At 37.8% G+C, this 25,556-nt stretch overlaps 1 protein-coding gene across 6 annotated transcripts in view; it reads right to left on the reverse strand.

Moving 5' to 3' along the window:
• The window catches only part of LOC126236598 (transmembrane channel-like protein 5), a 271,797-nt gene that overhangs the window by 93,648 nt on the left and 152,593 nt on the right, over positions 1-25,556 (reverse strand). For all 6 annotated transcript variants that reach the window (XR_007544962.1, XM_049946024.1, XM_049946023.1 and 3 more), the window contains 2 exons: positions 12,815-12,965; positions 2,937-3,169 (listed from right to left, as the gene is read on the reverse strand). Coding sequence is in view for 5 of the 6 variants with exons in the window: in XM_049946024.1 (XP_049801981.1) it covers positions 2,937-3,169; positions 12,815-12,965 (384 nt within the window). In the remaining variant the exon portion in view is untranslated. The remainder of the gene's footprint in view (positions 1-2,936; positions 3,170-12,814; positions 12,966-25,556) is intronic.

A 25,556-nucleotide genomic window follows, 5' to 3' on the forward strand; every position in this document is an offset into this window, starting at 1 on the left:
CTAATGCCCAGTTGTTAGTTAACATTAAAAATTACTTCATTATTGTAAAGATGGTGGGTGGAAAACTACAAATAATAGTAGTTTCTAAGCACTCACAGCAAATTTTACAGATGAGAAGATTGAATTACAGTCATAACTTGTAGAGTGCTTGCAATCTGAAGAAAGAGACAATGCAGAAAAGATTTCAAATTGCATAAAGGCCCTTATCGCCAAGCATAATATCAAGTTTAAAACCACTTTCAGCATGAAATCAGCTGCCATAGTTTTGAAGCTTCCACATCTCACAACATTTGCACATTATTTAAATCTCACTGTGTAAGTGAAATACAAAAGTCAGCACAGAAAACTGTTGATGAGGTTAAGTTCTTTTTTTTTATTTAATTTTTTAAAACGGTTTGATTTTCATTAGGCAAACTTGTTGCATTAATTAAGCAAACTTGACAAAAAGCAAGAAAATTAAGCAAAGAGATTAATAGCCAACCATTTAGCACCATAATGGGTGGAAAGTCTTTAATTTGGGATGAGTTCATTGATTCCATCAGCCAGTTCCAAGATAGCTTCAACATGGGAGCTGCAGTGATTGTTGAACTAGACAAATATTAATCTGAGGCATATTTGTCTTGAACTAGCGATTCCTTATGTGAATTTAGACAAATGCTGTACTCAACACTTCACTAGTTGATCCTGAAAAGATTTAGTACCCCAGCTACAAGGGCGCCCTGTAAGCATATCATTTCAAATGGAGAACACGTATGCACCACAAAAAGAAACTGATTTACTTCAACTAAATTGCCACTCACCATATAGTGGAGATGTTGAGCAGTAGACAGGCACAACAAAAAGACTGTTAAACAAGTAAGCTATCATCCAAAAGGTCTTCTTCTGAAGTAGACAAAACACACACTCACACAAACACAACTTGCAAACACATGACTACTGTCTCTATTTGCCAAGGCCACACTGTGAGCAACTGTGCATAATGAGAGAAGTAATCTTGGTGATGGGTGTTAAAGAGGAGGCTGGGGTAGAGATGGGGAGGGATAGCAGGGTGGGGTGGGGGATGGTAAAGTGCTTCTAGCAGGAGGATACGGGTACAAGGTGGGGAGAGGGCAGGACAGCTAGATGCAACTGGGAGGTTAATGGAGGGCATGGGGGGGGGCAGAAAAGGGGAGAAGAATAGAGATTAAATACTGTGGGTACGTTGGTGGAACAGAAGGCTGTGTAGTGCTGGAGTGGGAACAAGGTCGTAATGGGGTGATGTATGGGACAGGTCCTGCATCTAGGTCTATTAAAGGGATATGAGTCTGAGACAAAGGGTCGGGAAAAAGTGTGGAGTATAGATAGACATGGATATTGTGCAAGTTCAGTGGGTGGTGGAATACCACTGTGGTAAGGATGGGAACCATACTTGGTAGGAAATTTCTCATTTCAGGGCACAAAGAGTGTTAGTTGAAACCCTGGTAGGGAATGCAATTCAGTTGCTAGTCCTGGATGGTACTGAGTCATGAAGTGAATGCTCCTATGTGGGCAAATGATGGGACTTGGGAGATGGTAGGTGACTGAACAGAGAAGCACAGGAGACCTGTCTCTATACAAGGGTGGGAGGGTAACTGCAGTCTGTGAAGGCCTCAGTGAGATATTTCAAGAGGGACTGCTTGTCACTACAGATGTATGGCCATGGGTGGCTAGTTTAGTATGTTTTTTTCTTTTTTTGCCTGTCTGCAACTCAACATCTCCACCATATAGCGAGGAGCAATCTAGCCTCTTCATAATATTGTCATTATTTCACCATGGATTTTCTATTGTTTTATTTTACTTTGACTAAACTTTTTCAAATTTGATTATGCCTTCTTCTTGGACATCTATTTCATGTTAAAAGTAAATGCAAGCTGTATATAACTGCAAGAACTACAAAGTACACTTCAGTTATATTGCAGTTTATATTATTTTTGTTTTTAAAAAAAATTACAAACAAGTAACAAGAATGAGTTTTATTTTTCTAATATCCAAATTTGATAAAAATATTCAGAATTTTTGACAATATTTCTATTTTACTGATGACAAAATTAATGCCTTTTGCGAATAGAAGATATATAATGGTAAATTATTAATCCTCTTTCTACATTCTTTCAAAAAAGGATAAAAAAGGGAAAAATACTGGAACATTGACACTGAACAAAACAGCAATGCTTCTTCCTTTCATTTATTTCACTAATGTGAATGGTGAGTGGTGAGTTGTGGAAAAAAAATGAGTTCATTCCAATAAGTGAGCAGTTCTTATCCAGTCCCTGAAAACAATGGTTTTTCCACCTCTGATGGAGATAGGTGACCAAGCTAAAGCAATATGTGAAATGACAGTCCTGGGAAATAAGGACAAAATAAAAATGACAAGCTAGGAATAAATGATATAAGAAAATAGCAAAAGAATGCATTTTATGAGAAATAAGTAAGTAGAAATGACATGAAATGATAATATATCAGAAAAAGACAAATAAAATGTAATGATAAGCCGAGGTGCAGTATGTAAAATAGTGGATTATAAACATACAAAGGATGAAAAGCAATGGCAGGTGCACAATGTGGAAACATGAAACAGTGGCTGCCCACATGTTCAAAAATTAACTCAATAAAGATAATGAAATATGTTTAATAAAGACAATGAGATATGCTTAATACAGAAAACATACCAGTAATGGGCCAACAAACACACTAAAAATACAACACTAATGACTGATATGTATAATTCGTCTTTCTTTTTCTATTCCTTTTGCTGCTCTGTTCGGGACTTAAAGAGAGGAAAATTTATTTTCAAATCTCATTTATTTGTTCAGACATAATAAGTGTCTCTGTTTACTCTAAGAATTTGTATCTATTTTACATGGTCATAATTCTCTATTTATTCTCTTTTCTTCTAATCTAGACAGTGTTCTGCTTACCTTAATAGAATGGACAAGAGCCATGGTGCTACCACCATGATAACTGTTATAATCAGGGGCAACATATAGTTCCAATCAAGTGGTTTCTTTTCGAGCACTAGCCATATGGCTGCTCCAGTTCCAATAAAAATAGCAGCTGCTGATAAATTTACCACAAGACGTACTAAAATGATTTTCAACCATGATTTCCAGTTGTGTTTCTTTAACTCCTTGTAATCCTCAGCAAGAAGTTCCTATGTTCAAAATATATGTGTAATATAAGTAAATAACATAGAATTAAAATGAGAAAGTCACAACAGAAAGTATTAAGGCCCATTCATAAGTAGTAAATGAGAATCAGAATGACACACAAACAATGACAACTAAAGGAGGCTACTAAGGCAAGTTGAAGACCATAATAGAAAAACAAGAAATATTTATGCAGTTAGTTTCTTAATAGTCTAAAAATTCATTTTCTTTTACTTTTACAGAGGAAAGGGAATAAAGGTACAGTGCAAGAAATTGAGAAAGGAAAATATAACACACATATAATGCAGCATGAAAAAATATGTATTTGTGATTACAGTTATCAAATCCTTTACTGGATTGTTATAAGATAAACTTGATAAAAACATAAATCAGCACCAATAAATATTAATGATCAAAATTAATCACAAGCTGCAAAAATAAAAAAAATGAAAAGTTATTAAAGAATGGATAGTCTTGATTCTGGAACAGAATCAGCTAGATACTGAAGCAGTCAAACAAAATCTCTTGATAACACACACACACACACACACACACACACACACTATGGCAACTTAGACTGAGACTTCTTCAACTTTTGTAGTCCTGTCTTCCTCAGTTGCGTGTAATGTTACGGTATATTGATAATTTTTACTTATGGACCATCTGACAGCAACTGAATAAAACACAATTTTAGTGCCATATGCGTTTCGCCTTTATTTTCTGCAAGGCATCATCAGTGTCCTGGAATATGTACATATGATAGCTATTTTATTTACATTTTTGTCACTGTGCCTATAGATTATAAACAGTTCTGGTGGTTGCTATTTCCTATTAAGTAGTAATGTTTTGAACTGTACTTACAGATTGCGTGGACAATTTCTTACATATTACGCTCCTGTTACATTTTTGGTGTTGTTCTTCTTCTTATGAACGCCAATTTGCGGTTTTTTTCCACATTCCACAGCACTATGCACTAAACGCTTCTTTTAATGCAATGTTTTGGTTTCTGTTGCCGACTGTCAAATGTTTTTTGCCACAGATCGAAACTTATGAGTGTAATTATTGAAGTATCTGTGGTCTGTTTGTGTATGCATTTGTGTGTGTGTGTGTGTGTGTGATATTAATTTCATTTTTTTTTTTTTTTTTTTTTTTTTTTTGTGCTGTGTGTGTGTGTGTGTGTGTGTGTGTGTGTGTGTGTGTGTGTGTGAATTTTGGTATGGTATAATTTTTTTCTTTTTTCCTCTCTTTTGTGTGTGTGTGTGTGTGTGTGTGTGTGTGTGTGTGTGTGTGTGGGTGTCTGTCCGTCCAGATGGTGTGGGGAAGAGTTTTTTTGTTTTATGTTATCATTTCCTTTATTAAGTGTAGTAGGGAGCTTGCGCTGATGTGTGTTTGTTCATTTATCACATGTTTGTTTTCTGCTATGGCTTTCTGGATGTTGAAGTTTTCTTGTGTTTGTATAAGATGTTTGTCATGGTTGCTTATTCTCATTATTTTGATTTCTTGTTCCATGTTTGTAGGATGATGGTTGTAGTGTTTTAAATGTTCTGCAAATGTGGAATGGTTTGTTTCATACTTCCAACATCTGATATGTTCTTTGTATCTCGTTTCAAAATTCCTGCATGTCATGCCTATGTATACTGCATCACAACTTGATCAAGTTTATATATTCCTGATTGTTGGAATTTGTCCCTCTTGGTAGCTGGCTGGCTTAGGTGTGATTGAAGGGTTTGCCCAGGCTTATATGCTATTTTGAAGCCCTGTCTCTTTAGGATGTTTGCAACTCTGTGTGTTAGTTTATGTGTGTAGGTCATGGTGTACCATTTGGTTCTTTTCTGTGTGGTGTTGTCATTGTGTGTGTTTGTTGAGTGTGTTTGTAAGTTTTCAGCTTGTGAGTTCTTTTGTATTCTGGAAATGTTGTGTTTGTTTTTTATTTGAGTTTTTATTTTTTGACGGAGCCTGTGTACCACATGTGTGTCATACCCGTTGTTCCTAGCTATTTGTATGATTGTACTCATTTCTTGTTCGTAGTTTCTCTTGCTGAATGGGATTCTGTTTAACCTATGTAACATGTGTCTTAGTGCTGCAAGTGACTGGCTGTGGGGGTGGTTGGATGCGGAATGTATTATTGTGTCTGTGGCTGTTGGTTTTCTAAAGATGTTAAATGTATGTTTGCCATTTTCTTTTTTAATTGTAATGTCAAGAAAATGTATTTGATTTTCTTTTTCTTTTTCAAGTGTGAATTTTATGTTCTGATGAGCTTTGTTTCTTTCTGAATGGAGTTCATCTATTTTTTCACTTGGCTCATCTACCAGACAAATAATGTCATCTACGTATCTGTACCAATATATGATTTTGAAACTTTCATTTGTGGTTATCTTTTCAAATATCTGTTTTTCTAGGTGACTGATGAAAATGTTTGCTAGTGTTCCTGATATTGGGGATCCCATGGGCAGTCCATCAGTTTGTAGATAATATTCTTTCTCAAACTGAAAGTAGTTTTGTTCAGTTGTCAATCTGAGCATATCTGTTATTTCTTTTATTGCGTCTGTGGTGAGGTTGCTGTGGGATGAGAGATTTTGTTCTATGATTTCTATTGTTTCTGTGATAGGAATGGAGGTATACATATTTTCTATATCGAATGAAATCAGTGATGCTGTGTGTGGTACCTGTATGTTCTGTATGTTTTCTATTAGGTTTCCTGTGTTTATCACTGTTCTGTTGTTTTCTACTTTATAGTGTTTTGTAACTAACTTTTGGAGGTGTTTGGCTATGCGGTATGTTGGGGCTTTCTTGAAGTTGATAACGGCTCTCATTGGCATTCCGTCTTTATGTACTTTCGGTTGACTGCGGAGTGTTGGTGCTTGTGGGTTTTTCTGTGTTAAGAAGTATTTCTGTTTGTCTGTGAGTGTGTGTTCAATGTTTTTCAGTGTTCATTTCACATTTGCCTGGAATCGTGTAGTTGGATCTGACTTCAGTTTTTGTATGGCATTGGTGTTTATGTATTCCTTGGTTTTTGTGATGTATTGCTCTTTATCCATGCTTTTGTTATTAATACGTTATTGTTTGTTAACTTTTGTTTTAACCTTTTCATAGTGGCTGCTTCTGTTTGGTTGTTCTTATTGTGTGTCTGCTGTGTTTGTTTTATTATGCCTTTTATTTCTTCTTTTACTAAAGGCGAAACGCGTATGGCACTAGAATTGTGTTTTATTCAGTTGCTGTCAGACGGTCCATAAGTAAAAATTATCAATATACCGTAATAGACTGAGACTGTTTCGTGTTAGCTGCACCAAGGATGGCGCCCCATCCATTGCAGTGATTCAAATTCCTTTATTCACCAGTTGTCTCAGTAGGCCAAATAATACACATTATGCACAATATCGTGAAATTTTGGATGAAGTACAAAGCAGAAAACTGAATTTACTGTTGTGTTTTTGTCTTCAGTCTGAAGACTGGTCTGGTGCAGTCTCCATGCTCATCTACCCTGTGCAAGTGTCTTCATCTCAGAATAACTACTGCAGCCCACACCCATTTGCACTTGTTTACTGCATTCACTTCTTCATCTCCCTATACAATTTTTGCACCCCACATTCTCCTTCAATACCTAATTAAGAAGTGCTTGGTGCCTCGGAATGTGCCCTATCAATGCATCCTTTCTTTTAGGCAAGAGTTTAGTGTTACCTAGACAATAGTCTAAAAACACACCTTCAAATTCTGAAATAATTAAAGTTAGAAATTTTAAACTTTGTTTATAGTTATGGAATTAAAAGAAAATTAGAAAATGTGTCACTCAGAGAGAGAAAAAAAAACTTAATATTGGTCACAAAATCTGATAAATTGCTACACTGTACTACAATCACTGCAGAAGGCATAGTTTAAACAAATTTGTAACATGTTTAGAGGGTTGGGTTGGGTTGATTTGGGGGAAGAGACCATACAGTGAGGTCATCAGTCTCACTGGATAAGGGAAGGATGAGGAAGGAAGTCGACCATGCCCAGTCAAAGGAACAATCCCGGCATTCGCCTGAAGTGATTTAGGAAAATTACAGAAAACCTAAATCAGAATGGCCGGATGCGGGATTGAACCGTCGACCTCCTGAATGCAAGTCCAATGTGCTAACCACTGAGCCACCTTGCTTGGTAATATGTTTAGAAACAGACCCAATGATAAGAAACTATTCTGAAACAATGAAATGCTTGTTTGCATACGTATATTTGAACAAATCGGAAAGTTAGAATATATTGCAACAGGTGGCAGCATCTCTCAGTTTACATAATTTGGTGTTTACTCGTATCATAAGATTACAATTTTTGTAAGAGAAAGGTAAACTTTGCAAAAATAATAAAGCAGTGGGACATCTACAGAACAAAAATCTTATGCTTCAAAGGTGGCACTTACAAATAAATATCATTACCGAGCTCAACAATGTGTAAAGAATAGATTGCTACTCGCTACAGACAGATTTGTGTCACAGACAGGCACAATGAAAAAGCACGCTAGAAATGGTCAGGTCCTAGCACCCAGTGACAATGGCTCTGTGTGTGTGTGTGTGTGTGTGTGTGTGTGTGTGTGTGTGTGTGTTTCATGATACCTGTCCACATCTATACCTACATGACTGCTCTTGCTCTGCAGTTCACACTCAGTTGCCTAGCAAAGGGTTCAACAAACCACTTTTAGACTATTTCTCTACAGTTCCACTCTCAAACAGCGAGCAGAAAAAATGCACACTTAGACTGTTCTGTACCATCTCCAGTTTGTCTTATCTTATTACGATGATCATTTCTCACTTTGCAGTGGGAATCAACAAAAGATTTTCGCTTTTCAGGTAGAAAGTTCAAGACTGAAATTTCATGAAAAGACCTTGTCACAACAAAGAATGCTTTTGATTTAATGATTGCCATCCCAACTGGCATATATGATCCATGACACTTTCTTCCCTATTTTACAATAATACAAAATAAGCTGCTTTACTTTGAAAGTTTCTGATGTTCAAAATCAAATGGCTCTAAGCACTATGGGACTTAACATCTGAGGTCATCAGTCCCCCAGACTTAGAACTACTTAAACCTAACTACCCTAAGGACATCACACACATCCACGCCTGAGGCAGGATTCGAACCTGCAACCATAGAAGCCACGTGGTTCCGCACTGAAGTGCCTAGAACCACTTGGCCATAGTGGCCGGCGTTTCTGATGTCCTTCGCCAATTCTATCCAGTAAGGACCCCATAATGCACAGCAATATTTTAGTGGAAGATGGACAGGCATAGTGTAGGCAGTCTCTTCAGACGATTTGTTGTACCTTGTGAGACTCAATACCTCCTCTATGTAGTGAGCAGCAGTCTATCCTTTCCATATTGTTATTATTCCATCCTGGACTTTCTGTTGTTTCATTAATGGGTTCATCTACACCCGAAGTAGAGAATCTGTACTACCCACTGTCACTATTTAAGAACTGCCTGGCTGTTTGGTGGCATTTCAAGGAGGTTCTTAAACAAATAGTGAGGCTGGGGAGTCATAAGTTTTAATTTATCTACAAAAGTGTGTCAGAAGAATTCAATTGTAAAATCTGGAGTGTACTGACACAGCTTCATTGGCAAAGTGTGCCAGGTTTTTCAGCTTTCGCTGCTACTGCAGAGAGAGGAGAGCATTTTGGCATACCAATTTAGTCTGTGTGTTGACAGTGGATGTAAAATTATTCTAACGCTATCTTGTACGAACTTAGAATATACATAGCTGTTTCCATTTACATTGTCATGAAAAAATTCAAACAAGAGCATTAAGTCCAATTTTAGCATAGGGAATCATAGCTATTTATTTGTATCCTGTATACCAATACAGTCATAGAATTCTGCCATAACAATTTATGACACGTTAACTTTTGGTACATTTGCAGTGGATGGTTCTGTAGATTTCACTGGAAAGGATGTTGGAATACTAAAGGGTTTATTTACAGTCACACTCAAGAAAACGACGTGTGATATTTTCAATGAGTTTAGTACATGGAAGGGTGATTTGGGGATGGAATTGAGGAGAGAGAAATGAATGTAACAGGTAAACATATAAGATGGAACATTTGGGATGGTTGAGATGAAGGAAATTCATTCTTTTGTGAACGAAACATGAACTAGATGAGGATCTCCTTTAAACTGCAGTAATTAGTTTTAGACAAATAAGACCATTTTCAGACTTAAAATACAAGTGAATAGGTCTAAACTGTGTTTTGTTTAATTTTTCTTGCCTGATAAAGATATGAACTCAGTTCCTAAGACATCTGCATATAGTATCTTAAACAGTAAAGCAACTTGTTTGATGGGGCCCTAAATATGTCTTTTGAGAGGGTGGATTTTAATAATGTGCAAGTACGTGGACTGCATGTTTAGAATAATAACACAGGAATGTAAGAATATGGTGTTGAGATAGATCTATTAATATTTATAAGGCGAGGAGATGAAAGCTCAAAAACCTTGCAACTAAGCTCATAATAGCGAAAGGCTCTTGAGTATGACATGTCACTATTATTATTGTTGCTGTTGTTATTGTGTGCGGTGGCTGGGATGTGCAGAAGTACAGCCAGTGCTCATGAACCAGTAAATATGCATTTGTAGAAAATTAAATCATACAAAGAATCCACATGAATCAATAAAATGGTAAAAACAGAAGTGTTTAAAAATGTGCTCAAAATAACACAATAATAATCAAGAAGCAGTCACTGAAATGCTAACTGTTAGACATAAGAAAGATTATGGATTAACATTCTACATCTATATCTACATAGACATTAAGCAAGCCACCATACAGAGTGTGGCGGAGGGTACCCTGTAACGCATCTCGTCATTTCCTTTATTGTTCCACTCGCAAATAAAGCGAGGGAAAAATGACTGCTATATGTCTCCATATGAGCCCTAATTTCACTGATAATGAGTTCAATAGAGACAGGTGGCTCTTAGAGCAAACCTGAGGAACAAACTAAGATGCTCCTTACCAGCACTTCGTGTAAGAACTTGGAAATTAAACAAAAATTTTTATACCATTTGACATATGTACTGTCTTTCTTTAAAACAGACACCTAGTACTTAGTCAAATTATGGACTGTCCCATCATTAAGAGGTGATGTGCATTTCTCCATAATCTGGTGTACTTGTGCATACATATCCCAAACACCATGTATTGGTGTTCCCTCTTGTCAGAGAGATGTCTCTTGATCTAGAACGCAATGTGCTAACAGGTAATGTATCTTTTTGGCAGTACATCCTTGCTTCAGACCAGGTTTTTTACCTTCTACAGGGAATAATGGGCCTGCCTTTCCCTCTCACTTACTCCATTATCATTCCTTCCATTGTCTTCTATTATGCTCCTACATACTTAAAATTATTCACTCTTTGTACTATTTGCCCTCTAATACTTATTATATCCATTGCTACTCTCCCCTTAGGTCTCCTTCTGTTGCCAAGTGGCCAGCATAGATGGCTGTCATGCAGAGGACACCAGTTTGGGTTTGACTCCCAGTACTGCCAAAGGATTTTTTTCTCGGTGGGAGGACAGGTACAGGGTACACTCAGCCTCATGATGCCAGCTGAGGAGCTACTTGACTGAACAGAGTGGCTCTGTGATCTGGGAAATCTGCAAAATGGCTGGGAGAATGATGTCCTGAACACATGCCCTCCATACTGCATTTGCATCTCTATGATGCCGTAAGGCAGAGGACGATACAGTGGTTGGTAGACAAACTGTGAGCCTTTACAGCCTGGACAAGGAGCTCATTTAACCCTCCTCTCATTCCTCATTCTCACCGTCACTTCACACTTGTTTGCATTAAATTTCAATTCAAACTGTCCCACCACATCTAGCCTTCCTTGTACTCTCCTCCACCATTTCCCACACCATTAAACAGCCATTGATGTTATGTTTTTGTCTCCTATTTGGACTGCCTCCCCTGTCATTACCTCATCGATAATGGTGATGAAAAGTAGAGGAAGATCGTGCACTCTCTTGCTTCAGTCCATTTTTCCGTTCAATCAGTCTTCTCAAACAACTCATACCTCCCTGATATATTTCCTTTGCTCTTCTCACAGACAGCATTTGAATTCCCATTTTCTGAAGGTTTTTCCCAGATTCTGCTTCTTTTCATACTATTATCTCTGAAAGAGCAGCATCCGATTTTGTATGAACACTGTAGTATGTTAATTTGCTCAGAACTGACAGTTTACTTAGGTAAAAGAACAAAGCTGTAGAAAGTATTTTTTATGAATAATGTGTCAAGAGAATTGTCTTAGAATTTTAATGCATATTTATCAGTGATTTATTAAATGATGTTCCAATGGTATAATTTACTCCATTTCAATCCTTGATGTGAATTTTATGTGTAAACATTTTGATACACCTCAACTACCTTTCACACTAAAATGGTAGTAGATTAACTATAAATACTACCCATGTGATATGTTTGATAAGCCTTCTGTATTACCAGCTACTTTTCATTAAGCTGGAAAGTTTTCTTTAATGAGAATGTTATTAGTTTATTACAATGACTCATACATACTAGTATATGTAAGCCATTCACTGTCTAGTTTCCCTGAGAATAATTATTTAAATGGCAGTCTGGCTAGAGCAGCCAGAGAGAGCCAGTCATGTGTGTATGAGGTGTGCTTGCTTGAGTTAATGTGTGTGTATGTTTTTTTTCTTTCATTTTCTGAGGAAAGCTTTGGCCAAAAGCCAGGTGTGCAAGTCATTTTACTGTGCCGATTCACAACTCAGTGTGTCATCTTAATGGTGAGTACCAATCAATCCTTTTCATAAGTGTTGATTTAATTACAGATATACAGCAAATGTAATGTACACTAGCAATGGATTAAATTTACACCAAACAGCAAACAGGATTAAGTCTCTTGAATCTTCTCGTAACACTAATCCATACTTTGGTATATTGTTTTCTTACTACTTCTATTAGTCTGTCTTGTGTTTATAGCAGATGTCATTTTTAAAAGCTTGCTTATCAGCTCCAACTTGTTCTGTGTCTGCAGATTAAATAAATTGCAATTCTTCTAATACCACAAGAAATGAAACAGATTCATTACATCCAGATGGTTGGTGTGAGCCATCTTTAGCAGTTCCTCTTCTCTGGGGGCAGTGCTTGTAAGGGCTAAAGGTCTGCCTGTTCACAGCAACCTCTGTGCATGTGCATGCTTAGCTGCCACAATCCTGAAATGCTGACCAGCTACTTGTGTCAGTACAGGTGGGTGCCTACCACAGAATACCTTGACAGAATAACTCATTATACCTGTTAGCATAAGGCATCATATTCTTTCAAACTGGTAGCTTGCAGTCCAGGGCACAAGGAACTACTCTGTTCCATCTACCTCAGTTCACCACATGACTGAATTGAGTTACATTCTACTACAGTATGAAAGGTTTGTCCGTATCTGCAACCTCTTCTTGCTGTATTGTATGTACATATTGTACTGTATCTCAGCTGAAGGTTTAAATGTTAGCTACTGAGTTCTCTACAACAGAATTTTGAATCTGGTGCTAATGCACAAAACTGACAGATGTGAAGAAACAGTAGAATGTATTATTGTCTCAAGAACTTACATTTTGAAAACAGCTTATATCAATGTGAAGCATATTTCTGAAAAATTTAATTTAGTATGTACCTTTATTTCATTGTAGAGACTCTTTGATTTCAGATTAGCAGCTTCAGTGGTTGCAATGCTGTAGTCCCAACCGCAAAATATTTTGTGAGCATATACATTTTTTATCCCACCTGATGTTTCAATGAAGACTTTTCTGTAAGATCTGGCAACACTGGAAAAAGATAAACACACTATTATGAGCAACTACATATTTTAGTGCACAACAGCATCCAGTAAAAGAAGATGGTAGACTTTTATTTATTTATTTATTTATTTACATGTCAAGTTCCGTAGGGCCAAATTGAGGAGCAAATCTCCAAGGTCATGGAACGTTTCAGTACATGAACTTACAACATAAAAGTAATAACAGATAAAAATAAATGTTCATGAACCTGAAAGAAAATCAGTCCATAAGTTTAAGCAAACACTATCAGCAATACAATGAGAATCAACTTAATTTTTCAAGGAACTCCTCCACAGAATAGAAGGAGTAACCCATGAGGAAACTCTTCAGTTTCGATTTGAAAGCGTGTGGATTACTGCTAAGATTTTTGAATTCGAGTGGCAGCTTATTGAAAATGGATGCAGCAGTATACTGCACACCTTTTTGCACAAGAGTTAAGGAAGTCCGATCCAAATGGAGGTTTGATTTCTGCCAAGTATTAACCGAGTGAAAGCTGCTTATTGTTGGAGATAAACTAATATTGGTAACAAGAAACGACAATAAGGAAAATACATATTGAGAGGCCAATGTCAAAATACCCAGACTCATGAACAGAGGTCGACAAGAGGTTCATGAACTCACACCATTTATTGCCCGAACCGCCCGTTTCTGAGCCAAAAATATCCTTCTAGAATGGGAAGAGTTACCCCAAAACATAATACCATATGACATAAGTGAATGAAAATAAGCAAAGTAGACTAATTTACGTGTCGAAGTATCACTCACTTTCGAAACCGTTTGAATAGTGAAAATGGCAGTATTAAGTCTTTGAACAAGATCCTGAATGTGGGCTTTCCACGACAGCTTACTATCTGTCTGAACACCTAGGAATTTGAACTGTTCAGTTTCACTAATCATATGCCCGTTCTGTGAGATTAAAATGTCAGGTTTTGTCAAATTGTGTGTAAGAAACTGTAAAAACTGAGTCTTACTGTGATTTAACGTTTGTTTATTTTCTACAAGCCATGAACTGAGGTCATGTGCTGCACTACTTGAAACCGAGTCAATGTTGCACACAACATCCTTTACTACCAAGCCAGTGTCATCGTAAACAGAAATATTTTAGAGTTACCCATAATACTAGAGGGCATATCATTTATATAAATAAGGAACAGGAGCGGCCCCAACACTGATCCCTGGGACACCCCCCACTTGACAGTACCTAACTCAGATCCCACATCACAGCCGTTATCAACATTGTGAATAATGACCTTTTGCTGCCTGTTGTTAAAGTAAGAGGTGAACCAATTGTGAGCTACTCCCCTTATTCCGTAATGGTCCAAACTTCTGGAGCAATATTGTGAGATCAACACAGTCAAATGCCTTTGTTAAATCAAAAAATACGACAAGCATTCGAAACTTTTTGTTTAGCCCATCCAGTACCTCACAGAGAAAAGAGAATATAGCATTTTCAGTTTTCAAACGACCTCTAAAGCCGAACTGTACATTTGATAGCAAATCGTGTGATATAAAATGATCAATTAACCTTACATACACAGCCTTTTCGATAACTTTTGCAAACACTGATGGCATAGAAATAGGTCTAAAATTATCTACATTATCCCTTTCTCCCTTTTTATAAAGCGGCTTTACTACCGAGTACTTTAATTGCTCAGGAAACTGACCATTCCTAAAGGAAAAATTACAAATGTGGCTAAAAACAGGGCTAACATGTGCAGCACAGTACTTTAATATTCTACTAGACACTCCATCGTAACTATGAGAGTCCTTAGTCTTCAGTGATTTAATTAATGACTCAGTCTCCCTCTTGTCTTTATCACAGAGGAGTATTTCAGACATCAATCTCGGATAGGCATTTGCTAAGAAATTTATATGATTTCCTGTAGAAACTAAATTTTTATTTAATTCACCAGCAATGCTCAGAAAATGGTTGTTAAATACTGTACATATATCTGATTTATCAGTAACAGAAATATTATTACTGCAAACTAACTTTATATCATCAACCTTGTGCTGCTGACCAGACACTTCCTTCACAACTGACCATATGGCTTTAATTTTGTCCTGTGAATTAGCTATTCTATTTGCATACCACATACTTTTTGCCTTGCTAATAACATTTTTAAGCACCTTACAATACTGTTTGTAATGGGCTACTGTAGCTTGATTGTAACTACTTCTAACATTTTGATGTAATTCCCGCTTTGTTCTACATGATATCCTTATCCCAATAGTCAGCCAACCGGGCTGTCCATTACTGCTAGTACCCCGTTTAGAATGTTCTAATGGAAAGCAGCTCTCAAAGAGCATGAGAAATGTGTTATGGAAAGCATTCTATTTATCATCTATATTATCGGCACTATAAACATCTTGCCACTCTTGTGCCTTGACAAGTTTTGAAAAACTCTCTATTGCTGTTGAATTAACTTTCCTACATAGTTTGTAATTAAATACGACATTGGTCTGAGTACAAAAACCTTTTAGTGTTAAAATTTGTGCATCATGGTCTGAAAGGCAATTCACCCTTTTACTAACAGAATGCCCATCTAGTAATGAAGAATGAATAAAAATATTGTCTTTGACTGTGCTACTGTTCCCCTGCACCCTAGTTGGAAAAAACACAGTTTGCATCAGATCATATGAATTTAGGAGATCCACAAACATCCTTTTTCTTGCACAATCATGTAGTGTACATCTAATGGATGATGATATGTCTGAAAACCACTGCTCTATGCATCACTAACATTTTTTTAAAAAGAGGTAATAAAGAACTATGAAACATATCATTGTAAGTTCAACTTATATGCTTAGGCTGTCATCCTTGCAAAACAAAAATGTGTAAAATAGAGGTGTTATCAAGAGAAAAGCTAATAGTCATTACAAATGAGTTTCACATTTCATCGGGTTTAGAATATTACAATCATTTATTACTAATTATTATCAAATCTTACTCATTCATTAGTAATGACTGGATAGATTGCATCAGACTTACAATGCTATGAATACATACAATAGGGAAGACCTATACAGCAAATCAGGAATACTGCACTAGTAATGCATGATGTTATTACTTAATAAATAAAGAAAAGTAGTTATGTAATTAAGAAATAATTGCAACTGTCATAATTTGACACCAATATGGCATGATCCAACAGTTTAACACCACTACTTTGCAATTTCACTTCAAAAATTCAGTAACTGAACACAAAAATCACTTCTCTCAGGGCATTTGCATTCTGAAGTTTTGTTATAAACATATCCAGTGGCAATCAACACATTAAATATTTTCAATGTGAGTAGTGGAAATTTCTCTAATATCCAGGATAACCAGCAGCTTGGGATGCCCCACTCTTCTTTTTATGAGTGTTATAACTGCAGATTTCATTCTGTATAGCTGAGGTTTCCTGATTTTTTTTCATATAACTGAAGCAATTTAAGACATATTGACAAGGTAGATAAATGTAAGTTTGCACTGGTACAGTTTCTTATCTGATGTTTATATCATGCTACCTGCATTTTTGGGAGTAGTGCTGCACAGTACACTGTTAAAAATACTGTTTGACTTCATATACTTTAATTTTCTTAGAAGGTATATGATATATAAGAGTATCCTGCAAGTATGTGCAGTGTGTTCTTTCCACAAGAGCTTACCATAAATAATGCAACTGAGAACTTTCGCAGCGCTCAAGTTGTTCAAAAGTTCGCTATCACTACAAATACAGAATATGTGGTATGTTTTATCTTAATTTATTAAATTCATTTATAATCAGCCATTCCTTGGTCATAATGAATACTCCATTTTCTTCATGAATTGCCTGAATAGGGCACTTTTCACTAAATAATAGTGTTGTATGATCTATGAAGATTGTGATCTGATCATGTTTGCTCAAGTGGGTGTAGCAATATTAACAGAAACCCAAATACAGATCACTAATGCAAATCATATTCCATCCATTGTCACATGTTTCCTGAATAGGACTCTAAGTTGCAACACCAAACTCACAGCATGTCCAGTTGTTCAATAAGCATGGAATGTTATTCAATCAAATGACTTACTAAGGTCTCTATGGATTCCTTTTCTTCACAGGCTTTCCTCATTATTCTTATTCTATCAATGCTGCCACAACAGTGGAAACACAAGTGTTGCACATTTTGACATATGTTACAGTTATAATAACTTAAAAGGATCTATTTCTTAGCATAGTTACTGTAGTTACTTGTTCTGTAATTAATTAATTAAAAAATATTATTATTACTGTGTAGTAGTAGTGGTGGTGGTGGTGGTGGTGGTGGTGGTGGTGGTAGTAGTAGCAGTAGCAGTAGTAGCTTTATTCATCCGTAGATCTCTTTTTACAAGGATACAGGACATGTCAAAGTATTTACAAGTTTAGATCAAATTAAAATAAGGTAATTCATATACAGATATATTTACAGACTTCTAGTTAGAGACAATCATTAGATTTACACCTGGTATACAATACTTTTTTAACAAATAATTTATTAAATAATGTAATGTCACACTGTTTACTCATATCTCACTATCAGTCACTGCACACACTATACACACAAGGTATCATAACACTCCACTCACTACACACACACACACACACACACACACACACACACACACTGGTGATCTCTGGGCCATTTCCTGTACCACAACTTCCTATTTGCTATCCTGAAAAACTGACTCAGTATCCTTCTATAATGAGTGAGATGTAGAGCTCTGAAAGAGGAATAGGTGTTAGTATTGTGCAGTGCATAGCTTGGGGTAAGTTTTCCTAGAAAAGGAAGAAAGAAGGAAAAAACATTGTGTGAAGGTGTTATGTGGAATGTTAGATGTTTTATAATCATTATTATTATTATTATTAATTTGTATAACATTTTTTTTTACCAAACCCCTACTCTGTTTTATCTAAGTAATCCTTCAATGTATAAAACATATTGCATAACAGGTACTTTTAGCTGCCTTTTTAAATAATTGTATTTTTGAAATTTCATTTATCTCTTTTGGCAATTTATTGTACAGTTTTATTCCTTGGTAGAAAATGCTGTTTTTAGTTTTATTTTTATTTTTTATTGGCAAATGTAAGTTGAGTCTAGCTTTTGTTCCATGTCATATACAGAACTGTTTGTGCAGTAATTACCAATGTTATTTTTCATGTGTACAACTGACTGGTAAATGTACTCACACAGAGCAGTTAAAAACCCCAGTGTTTTGAACAGATCTTTACAATGAGCTCGACTACCATTTTTTGTTATGATTTTTATGGCTCTTTTCTGGAGTTTGAAAATTGGGTTCATATTTTGTGCATTTTTCCCCAAAAAAGAATGCCATAGCATATGAATAGTATGTAACTAAAAGACACTGCATGTTACACATTGATGATAGGATTATAAGGGCATAACATGCTGATGACATTCTGTTTGCAAATACCTTTGTGTGTTCACACCACTTCAACTGAGAATCAATATTCATTCCTAGAAATTTTGCATTTGTTACACAGTCCATAGAAACGCCATCTACATTTAATTTAACATTGTCATTTTCTCTCTTCAAACTGAAATTCATGGCATTAGTTATCATTATGTTCAATGTCACTTTATTGCTTATTGACGAATCATAAACTTCCTTGGGAGCTTCATTTGCTTTCTCTGCAAGGAGTTCTCTTGTTTTCTCAGTGACTACAATATTGCTGTCATCAGCAAAGAGAATTTTTCACCGAGAGTAATACTACTGGGAAAGTCATTGATGTACATCAGGAATAGTATTGGTCCTAATATGCTACCTTGAAGAACCCCTATATTAACGTATTTTGGTTCTGATAAGTGTTTTACTAAATGTTTGGATCTATTTGAAGTATGTGTTATCTCTACTCTTTGTACCCATCTGCTAGGTATGTTCGCAACCAGTCATTAGCTACCCCTCTTATTCCCAATGCTTCTAATTTATTTAATACAATATTTATATAGTATAGGACATACCATCAACAACTGAACTCTCTGGCAGTTTGTAAGCTTTGACTATGATCATGACCTTGTTAGTGTTCATTTTTCTCCATTTAATACTTGTACAAAGCTGTTCAGTAGAACACTTGCATGCAAAGGTGAAGGTCTCATGTTTGAATCCCTGTCCAGCACACAGTTTTAATCTGCCTAGTGTTTTACTAATCGGGCTGTTGTAGCTCCCCTTATGAATCATCTCAAAGCTTCAACCTGGCACTGTTCACCTCCAGTTCTATCAGATCACAACCTTAATTGGAAAACAACATCCTAGATTTAAATAAGCACATTACTTTAGCAGTATTTGCAATATGAATGATTACTGTTAAAAATGAAGAAACTAAATTAGTCTGGATATTTGCATTTACTAATACGTATTGGACTCATTTTTGGAGAACTATAACTTACAGTGACATTATATGTGAAATATAGAAGTGTGTTATGAGAATTACATGTGATGTTAATTCTAGAACATCCTGCAGCGACCTTTTCCAAAAAGACTTTGTAATCTGAAAACCATGTCACTAACAAAATTGCACTTAAAAAAAATGTGCAAAAGAAGAATTTAATCCTTGGATAAAAAAAAACATCAGTAATGACTTCAATTCCACCAGTCATACCACCTTGGAGACAGACAGGCACAACATGCAGTGCCCACTAGCACAGATACTACTACTACTTCCTGTCGTCCTTCTTAGATTATTTTGATGTCTACGAGGGCTTGCTGTCACAGATACGTGGACAGAGGAGGAATGTGAAGTCCTATGACCGGCAACCTGTGGATCCTTCTGCCACTGGCTCGCATCCAGTTGCAGATCACCAGATTCCTGGGAAGTGACTATCCCAGGGGACCCCTTCCTGGTAAGAGATGTGGGAGGGTGTTGCTCCTCTCGCTGGGGGCTGGAGACTGACGTTCCTGGTGAGTTGAGAGTTAATACACCCAAAGTGGTGTGTTGGGTGGTGGTGGGGGGGGGGGGGGGGAGGTTGTCCAGGAAACGGTAGGAGGAGGGTACCTAACCACCAGGGGAACAGGCATACTTGAGTGGCCCCTCAGAATGTATATGATCAAACACAGTACAACAGAGATTCTGCTTTGCATGGATTCTCCAAGTCCTTGACAGGATTCAAGAAGTATGTGGCACCAGATGCCCCTGCACAGGTCAAGCAATTCTCGCAAAATATGGGATGGGGGATGATGGTTTACAGGCATGCAGCTGGTGGTTCCAGTGGGTACAGATCAGGCACATTTGCTGGCCACCCCTTAAATTAACCACACCAAATCCTTAAGTAATCATGCTGACCCTGTGCTGATGTGGGACAAAGGTACAAGAAGAAGAAGGAGAATTTTGTGACCCGTGCATAAATATCTTGTGTGACATACCTCCAGAAAACTACCAAGGATCTGTCAAATCCATGCCATCCGGAATTGGTACTGTATTGCATTCTAAAGGTGAACCAGCACACATGCATATTAAATGTCTTTTGAGTAAGCGGTATGGTTTTCGACTGAACTGAAAAGGTTTCTGTTGGTGACTACTACTACTCTACTGTAGGGTATCTTCACAGAACTCTTAAAATAAACATTTTACATTATTTTATATAATATTAGCCCTCCATTAATATATTATTTCATAAAGTTAAGTCATTTTACTGTATTGCATTTAAATGTACACTACTGGTCAAAAGTTTTCGATCAAGCATGATCAAAACTATATACTCTATCTCACTGCACTAACACGAAGCACAAACTAAAGAGACCAACAAAATAAGTATTTTCTCCCTATCCTGAAGTACAATATAATACAGTCTAGATTTTAGCCTCTTTAAAATATTCACCTTTTACCCTCAGAAGAGCTGCACAAACTCTTGGAACCCAGGAGATAAGATTTTCTGGTGTTTTTACAGATATTGCAGTTCAAGAAGTGCATAAATTATTCCATCTACCTTCAGCATTCAATGGGCTCATTTTTCTGACCTCCCTGTCAATCTCAACCCGTAAGAGTTTAATGGGATTTAAATCATGTGACTGACATGGCCAAATCACAATCTTCAATTATCTACATTTTCCTTTTCTATTGACATATGTGCTGCACAATTTAGAAGCATGTTTGAGACCTGCTGCAGAACAAACCCACAATCAGTAACCTTCTTGTCAGATGGAAATGCACTGTTGATCACTATCCTGTGACATTCTCCCTTCTTTAATGTTTCATTAATTCCCACTAGACCACTAACTTTATGCTAAAATATGAACTAAAGCAATCACCATAACTGGCCATTCACAATGCCTCAGTGCTAGTATCACACTCTTGTGCTAGTATCACACTCTTCATATGTTCTCCATGAAGTCAATGAACAAATATTTGACAATGGTTTCCAAATACTTCAAACTAACATTCGGCTTTGAATAACATCTTCGACCATTGCTGCATGGCCCAGTTTTTATGTTATTGTAGTCACTGTGATCTTTCCATCTAATTTTGTTTGCATAACAAAGGTTTTTTGGCCACTATGCAGCCATTTAAACCTTTTTCATGAAGAGTAGGAGCATTAAAAGAAATTATACGATTGCTATTTGACTGACTAAAGCAATGACTTTTTCATAACATTTCCAATAAAGTTACACAAAATTTGTTCTAATATGCAATGAAAATACAAATTCTACAAATGTTATGCAACTGCTTTAGTTCCACAGAAGTGGGATCAAGTTTTTGAAATCATCTGCATCATGATGTAGGTTAGGGCCCCATGCATCACATGCTGCAGGCAGTCACCCTGATGGGCCCTCGTTTGCAAATATTCAATTAACCCTTTGAGCGCAGCGCCTGTATCCTGTATGGGCGAGTGTCTACTGGTCATCTGAATGTCATTTAGTGTCTCTCAGAAGCCATTTCCTCGCTGGGTGTGGAGGCAGTTCATTGTTCTGCTGCCAGAGGTCAACACTTACCAACTATCTCAAACTAGTGGCAACTGAGAGAAGTACAAGGTCCGAGTGTTTTGTAGTTCATTCACACTCATTTACAGAGGTAAAAATGGCATATTCCAAACTGACCGAGTCTGATATCTTGGATATTTTATATGGGGATCCGGGATCATATTTTGAAGATACTGACAGGGAGAGTTCATACTCTCCAGAAGAAAGTACGAGTGATGATTCAGGTATGTCTCTCTTCCAGTTTTTTGTAAAGTGAGTAGTTTATTCCCACATTTTATATAGTAAGCATTGCTCACTTCTTCTTTTCCATTTTCGATGTTTAACTATTGATGTATACATTTATTTAATGTAGACTGTGGTACAGACCACCAGTCGCCATCTGTGGTACTGGTACCTGGTCGTGTGCCTATCAACAAGGAAAGAGAGAAAGATTGGTCTGAAGTAGACGAACAACCACAACTGCCCATGTTCCAGGAAGAAGTCGATATAGCCTCACATTTTCAAGATTACACTCATGAGTTTCAGTATTTTAGTTATTTCTTTTATGACTGCATGATTCAACACATAAAGAGTGAAATGAATTGGTACGCTGGAAACACAATTGCAACAATGAAGCATAAAGGCAGTCTAAAAATGAACTCTGTGGGGCATAAATGGCCAGTGGTAAAATTACATGGAATTTACTGGTGTTTCAGCATTATTTTACATATGTGCGTCCTCAAATTGCCAGAAATCAATCATTATTGGCCACCAGACCTGTTTTTGCAGTCGGGATTTGTGAGTAAACTGTTGGGCTACGATCAATTTTGTGCTATATTGTCCATGTTACATTTGAAGGGCAATGCTAGATACATTAGTAGAGGCAAAGTAAAGCACGATCACTTCATAAAGTGAGGCCTTTCTTTGATTTCTCCATAAACAAATGTAAGAGTAGTTTTTATCCAGACATTACTCTTACAATAGATGAGGCAATGTATCCTTTTCATGGCAGGATTGGCTTCAGGGGGTATATGAAAACAAACCTAATAAATAGGGGATAAAACAGTATGCTCTCTGTGATTCAGCAATTAGATTCATACTAAACTGTGATGTGTTCACAGGCTCTGCAGGGAGCATTGAAAACAGTATCCAGGTTCTTGTAGACAGGTGGTGTTCAGAATACACTGGCAAACAACACTGTATCTACATGGACAGATGCTACACCAGCCTCTCTCTCTTGGACATGCTGTGGCAAAATAAAACACTTGCAGTGGGAACAGTAATAAAAACAGGAAAGGTTTGCTACATCTATTCAAACCACTAAAAAAAACAGATGGTTTTTCAAAGAAAAAGACGCCTCTTTCTTAGGAATAAAATGGAAATCAAAACGAGACATTTATAGTCTATCAACAAAACATAAGGACACTGCCATGGATATTTCAGTAAGAGCCAAGTGAGGAATAGCGGAAATCATAAAGCCAGACGTAATCATTGACAACAATAAGAATAAAAGTAGTGTTGAAATATAAGATCAGCTCACCAGCTACTATCCCTTTGCCCGAAAGACGCTGAAATGGTGGCAAAAACTAATTTTCCACGTTTTTATTTTGTCAGCAGTTGGCAGCTTCATTCTATACAAAGAGAAGACCAGAAAGAACATATCCCTAGTAGACTTTATGAGCACAGTGGGGAAGAAACTGGCTGAAAAGGGAGGAGACATTTCTGTGCAACAACCAACTTTATCCTCACAAACTGAAAGGACATTTGCATGCCATTTTCCAGAGAAAGTTCCATCTAGTGCAAATAAGGTGAATACAACTCAATACTGCAAAGTCTGTTCAGATAGAGGAAAAAACGAGATTGGTAAGCACATCATGAAGGAAAGTAGATAGTGGTGCAAGATCTGCAATGTCAGTCATTGCGTCCCATGGTGCTTTCAGGATTACCAAACAAAAATTAATTACATCTGAACAACAGAAAATACTTTTAGACCTGGTTGCACTACACTTCTGGAAATGGAAAAAAGAACACATTGACACCAGTGTGTCAGACCCACCATACTTGCTCCGGACACTGCGAGAGGGCTGTACCAGCAATGATCACACGCACGGCACAGCGGACACACCAGAAACCGCGGTGTTGGCCGTCGAATGGCGCTAGCTGCGCAGCATTTGTGCACCGCTGCCGTCAGTGTCAGCCAGTTTGCCGTGGCATACGGAGCTCCATCGCAGTCTTTAACACTGGTAGCATGCCGCGACAGCGTGGACGTGAACCGTATGTGCAGTTGACGGACTTTGAGCGAGGGCGTATAGTGGGCATGCGGGAGGCCGGGTGGACGTACCGCCGAATTGCTCAACACATGGGGCGTGAGGTCTCCACAGTACATCGATGTTGTCGCCAGTGGTCGGCGGAAGGTGCACGTGCCCGTCGACCTGGGACCGGACCGCAGCGACGCACGGATGCACGCCAAGACCGTAGGATCCTACGCAGTGCCGTAGGGGACCGCACCGCCACTTCCCAGCAAATTAGGGACACTGTTGCTCCTGGGGTATCGGCGAGGACCATTCGCAACCGTCTCCATGAAGCTGGGCTACGGTCCCGCACACTGTTAGGCCGTCTTCCGCTCACGCCCCAACATCGTGCAGCCCGCCTCCAGTGGTGTCGCGACAGGCGTGAATGGAGGGACGAATGGAGACGTGTCGTCTTCAGCGATGAGAGTCGCTTCTGCCTCGGTGCCAATGATGGTCGTATGCGTGTTTGGCGCCGTGCAGGTGAGCGCCACAATCAGGACTGCATACGACCGAGGCACACAGGGCCAACACCCGGCATCATGGTGTGGGGAGCGATCTCCTACACTGGCCGTACACCACTGGTGATCGTCGAGGGACACTGAATAGTGCACGGTACATCCAAACCGTCATCGAACCCATCGTTCTACCATTCCTAGACCGGCAAGGGAACTTGCTGTTCCAACAGGACAATGCACGTCCGCATGTATCCCGTGCCACCCAACGTGCTCTAGAAGGTGTAAGTCAACTACCCTGGCCAGCAAGATCTCCCCCATTGAGCATGTTTGGGACTGGATGAAGCGTCGTCTCACGCGGTCGGCACGTCCAGCACGAACGCTGGTCCAACTGAGGCGCCAGGTGGAAATGGCATGGCAAGCCGTTCCACAGGACTACATCCAGCATCTCTATGATCGTCTCCATGGGAGAATAGCAGCCTGCATTGCTGCGAAAGGTGGATATACACTGTACTAGTGCCGACATTGTGCATGCTCTGTTGCCTGTGTCTATGTGCCTGTGGTTCTGTCAGTGTGATCATGTGATGTATCTGACCCCAGGAATGTGTCAATAAAGTTTCCCCTTCCTGGGACAATGGATTCACGGTGTTCTTATTTCAATTTCCAGGAGTGTATTTTTGTGAATATAGAACAAGTAGTAATTGTGTCACTCGGCAGAGAGAACTTGTAAAACTTTTCTTTTTCATGATTCTTATTTGTTTCTTCCTTCTAGATATGCCATTTGTTTGTAATATGTATTCTAAAATATATTTGCCTAACATAACTTACTTTTCCCTTTTAAATGATGTGAAAATCATATTCCTAACACATTTCTGCATTTTGCAGTTTGATTTCAAGGATCCTTTAAATATGCCATTTC

This window comes from Schistocerca nitens, chromosome 2 (genome assembly GCF_023898315.1).
Source record: "Schistocerca nitens isolate TAMUIC-IGC-003100 chromosome 2, iqSchNite1.1, whole genome shotgun sequence".
Taxonomy (NCBI): Eukaryota; Metazoa; Arthropoda; class Insecta; order Orthoptera; family Acrididae; genus Schistocerca; species Schistocerca nitens.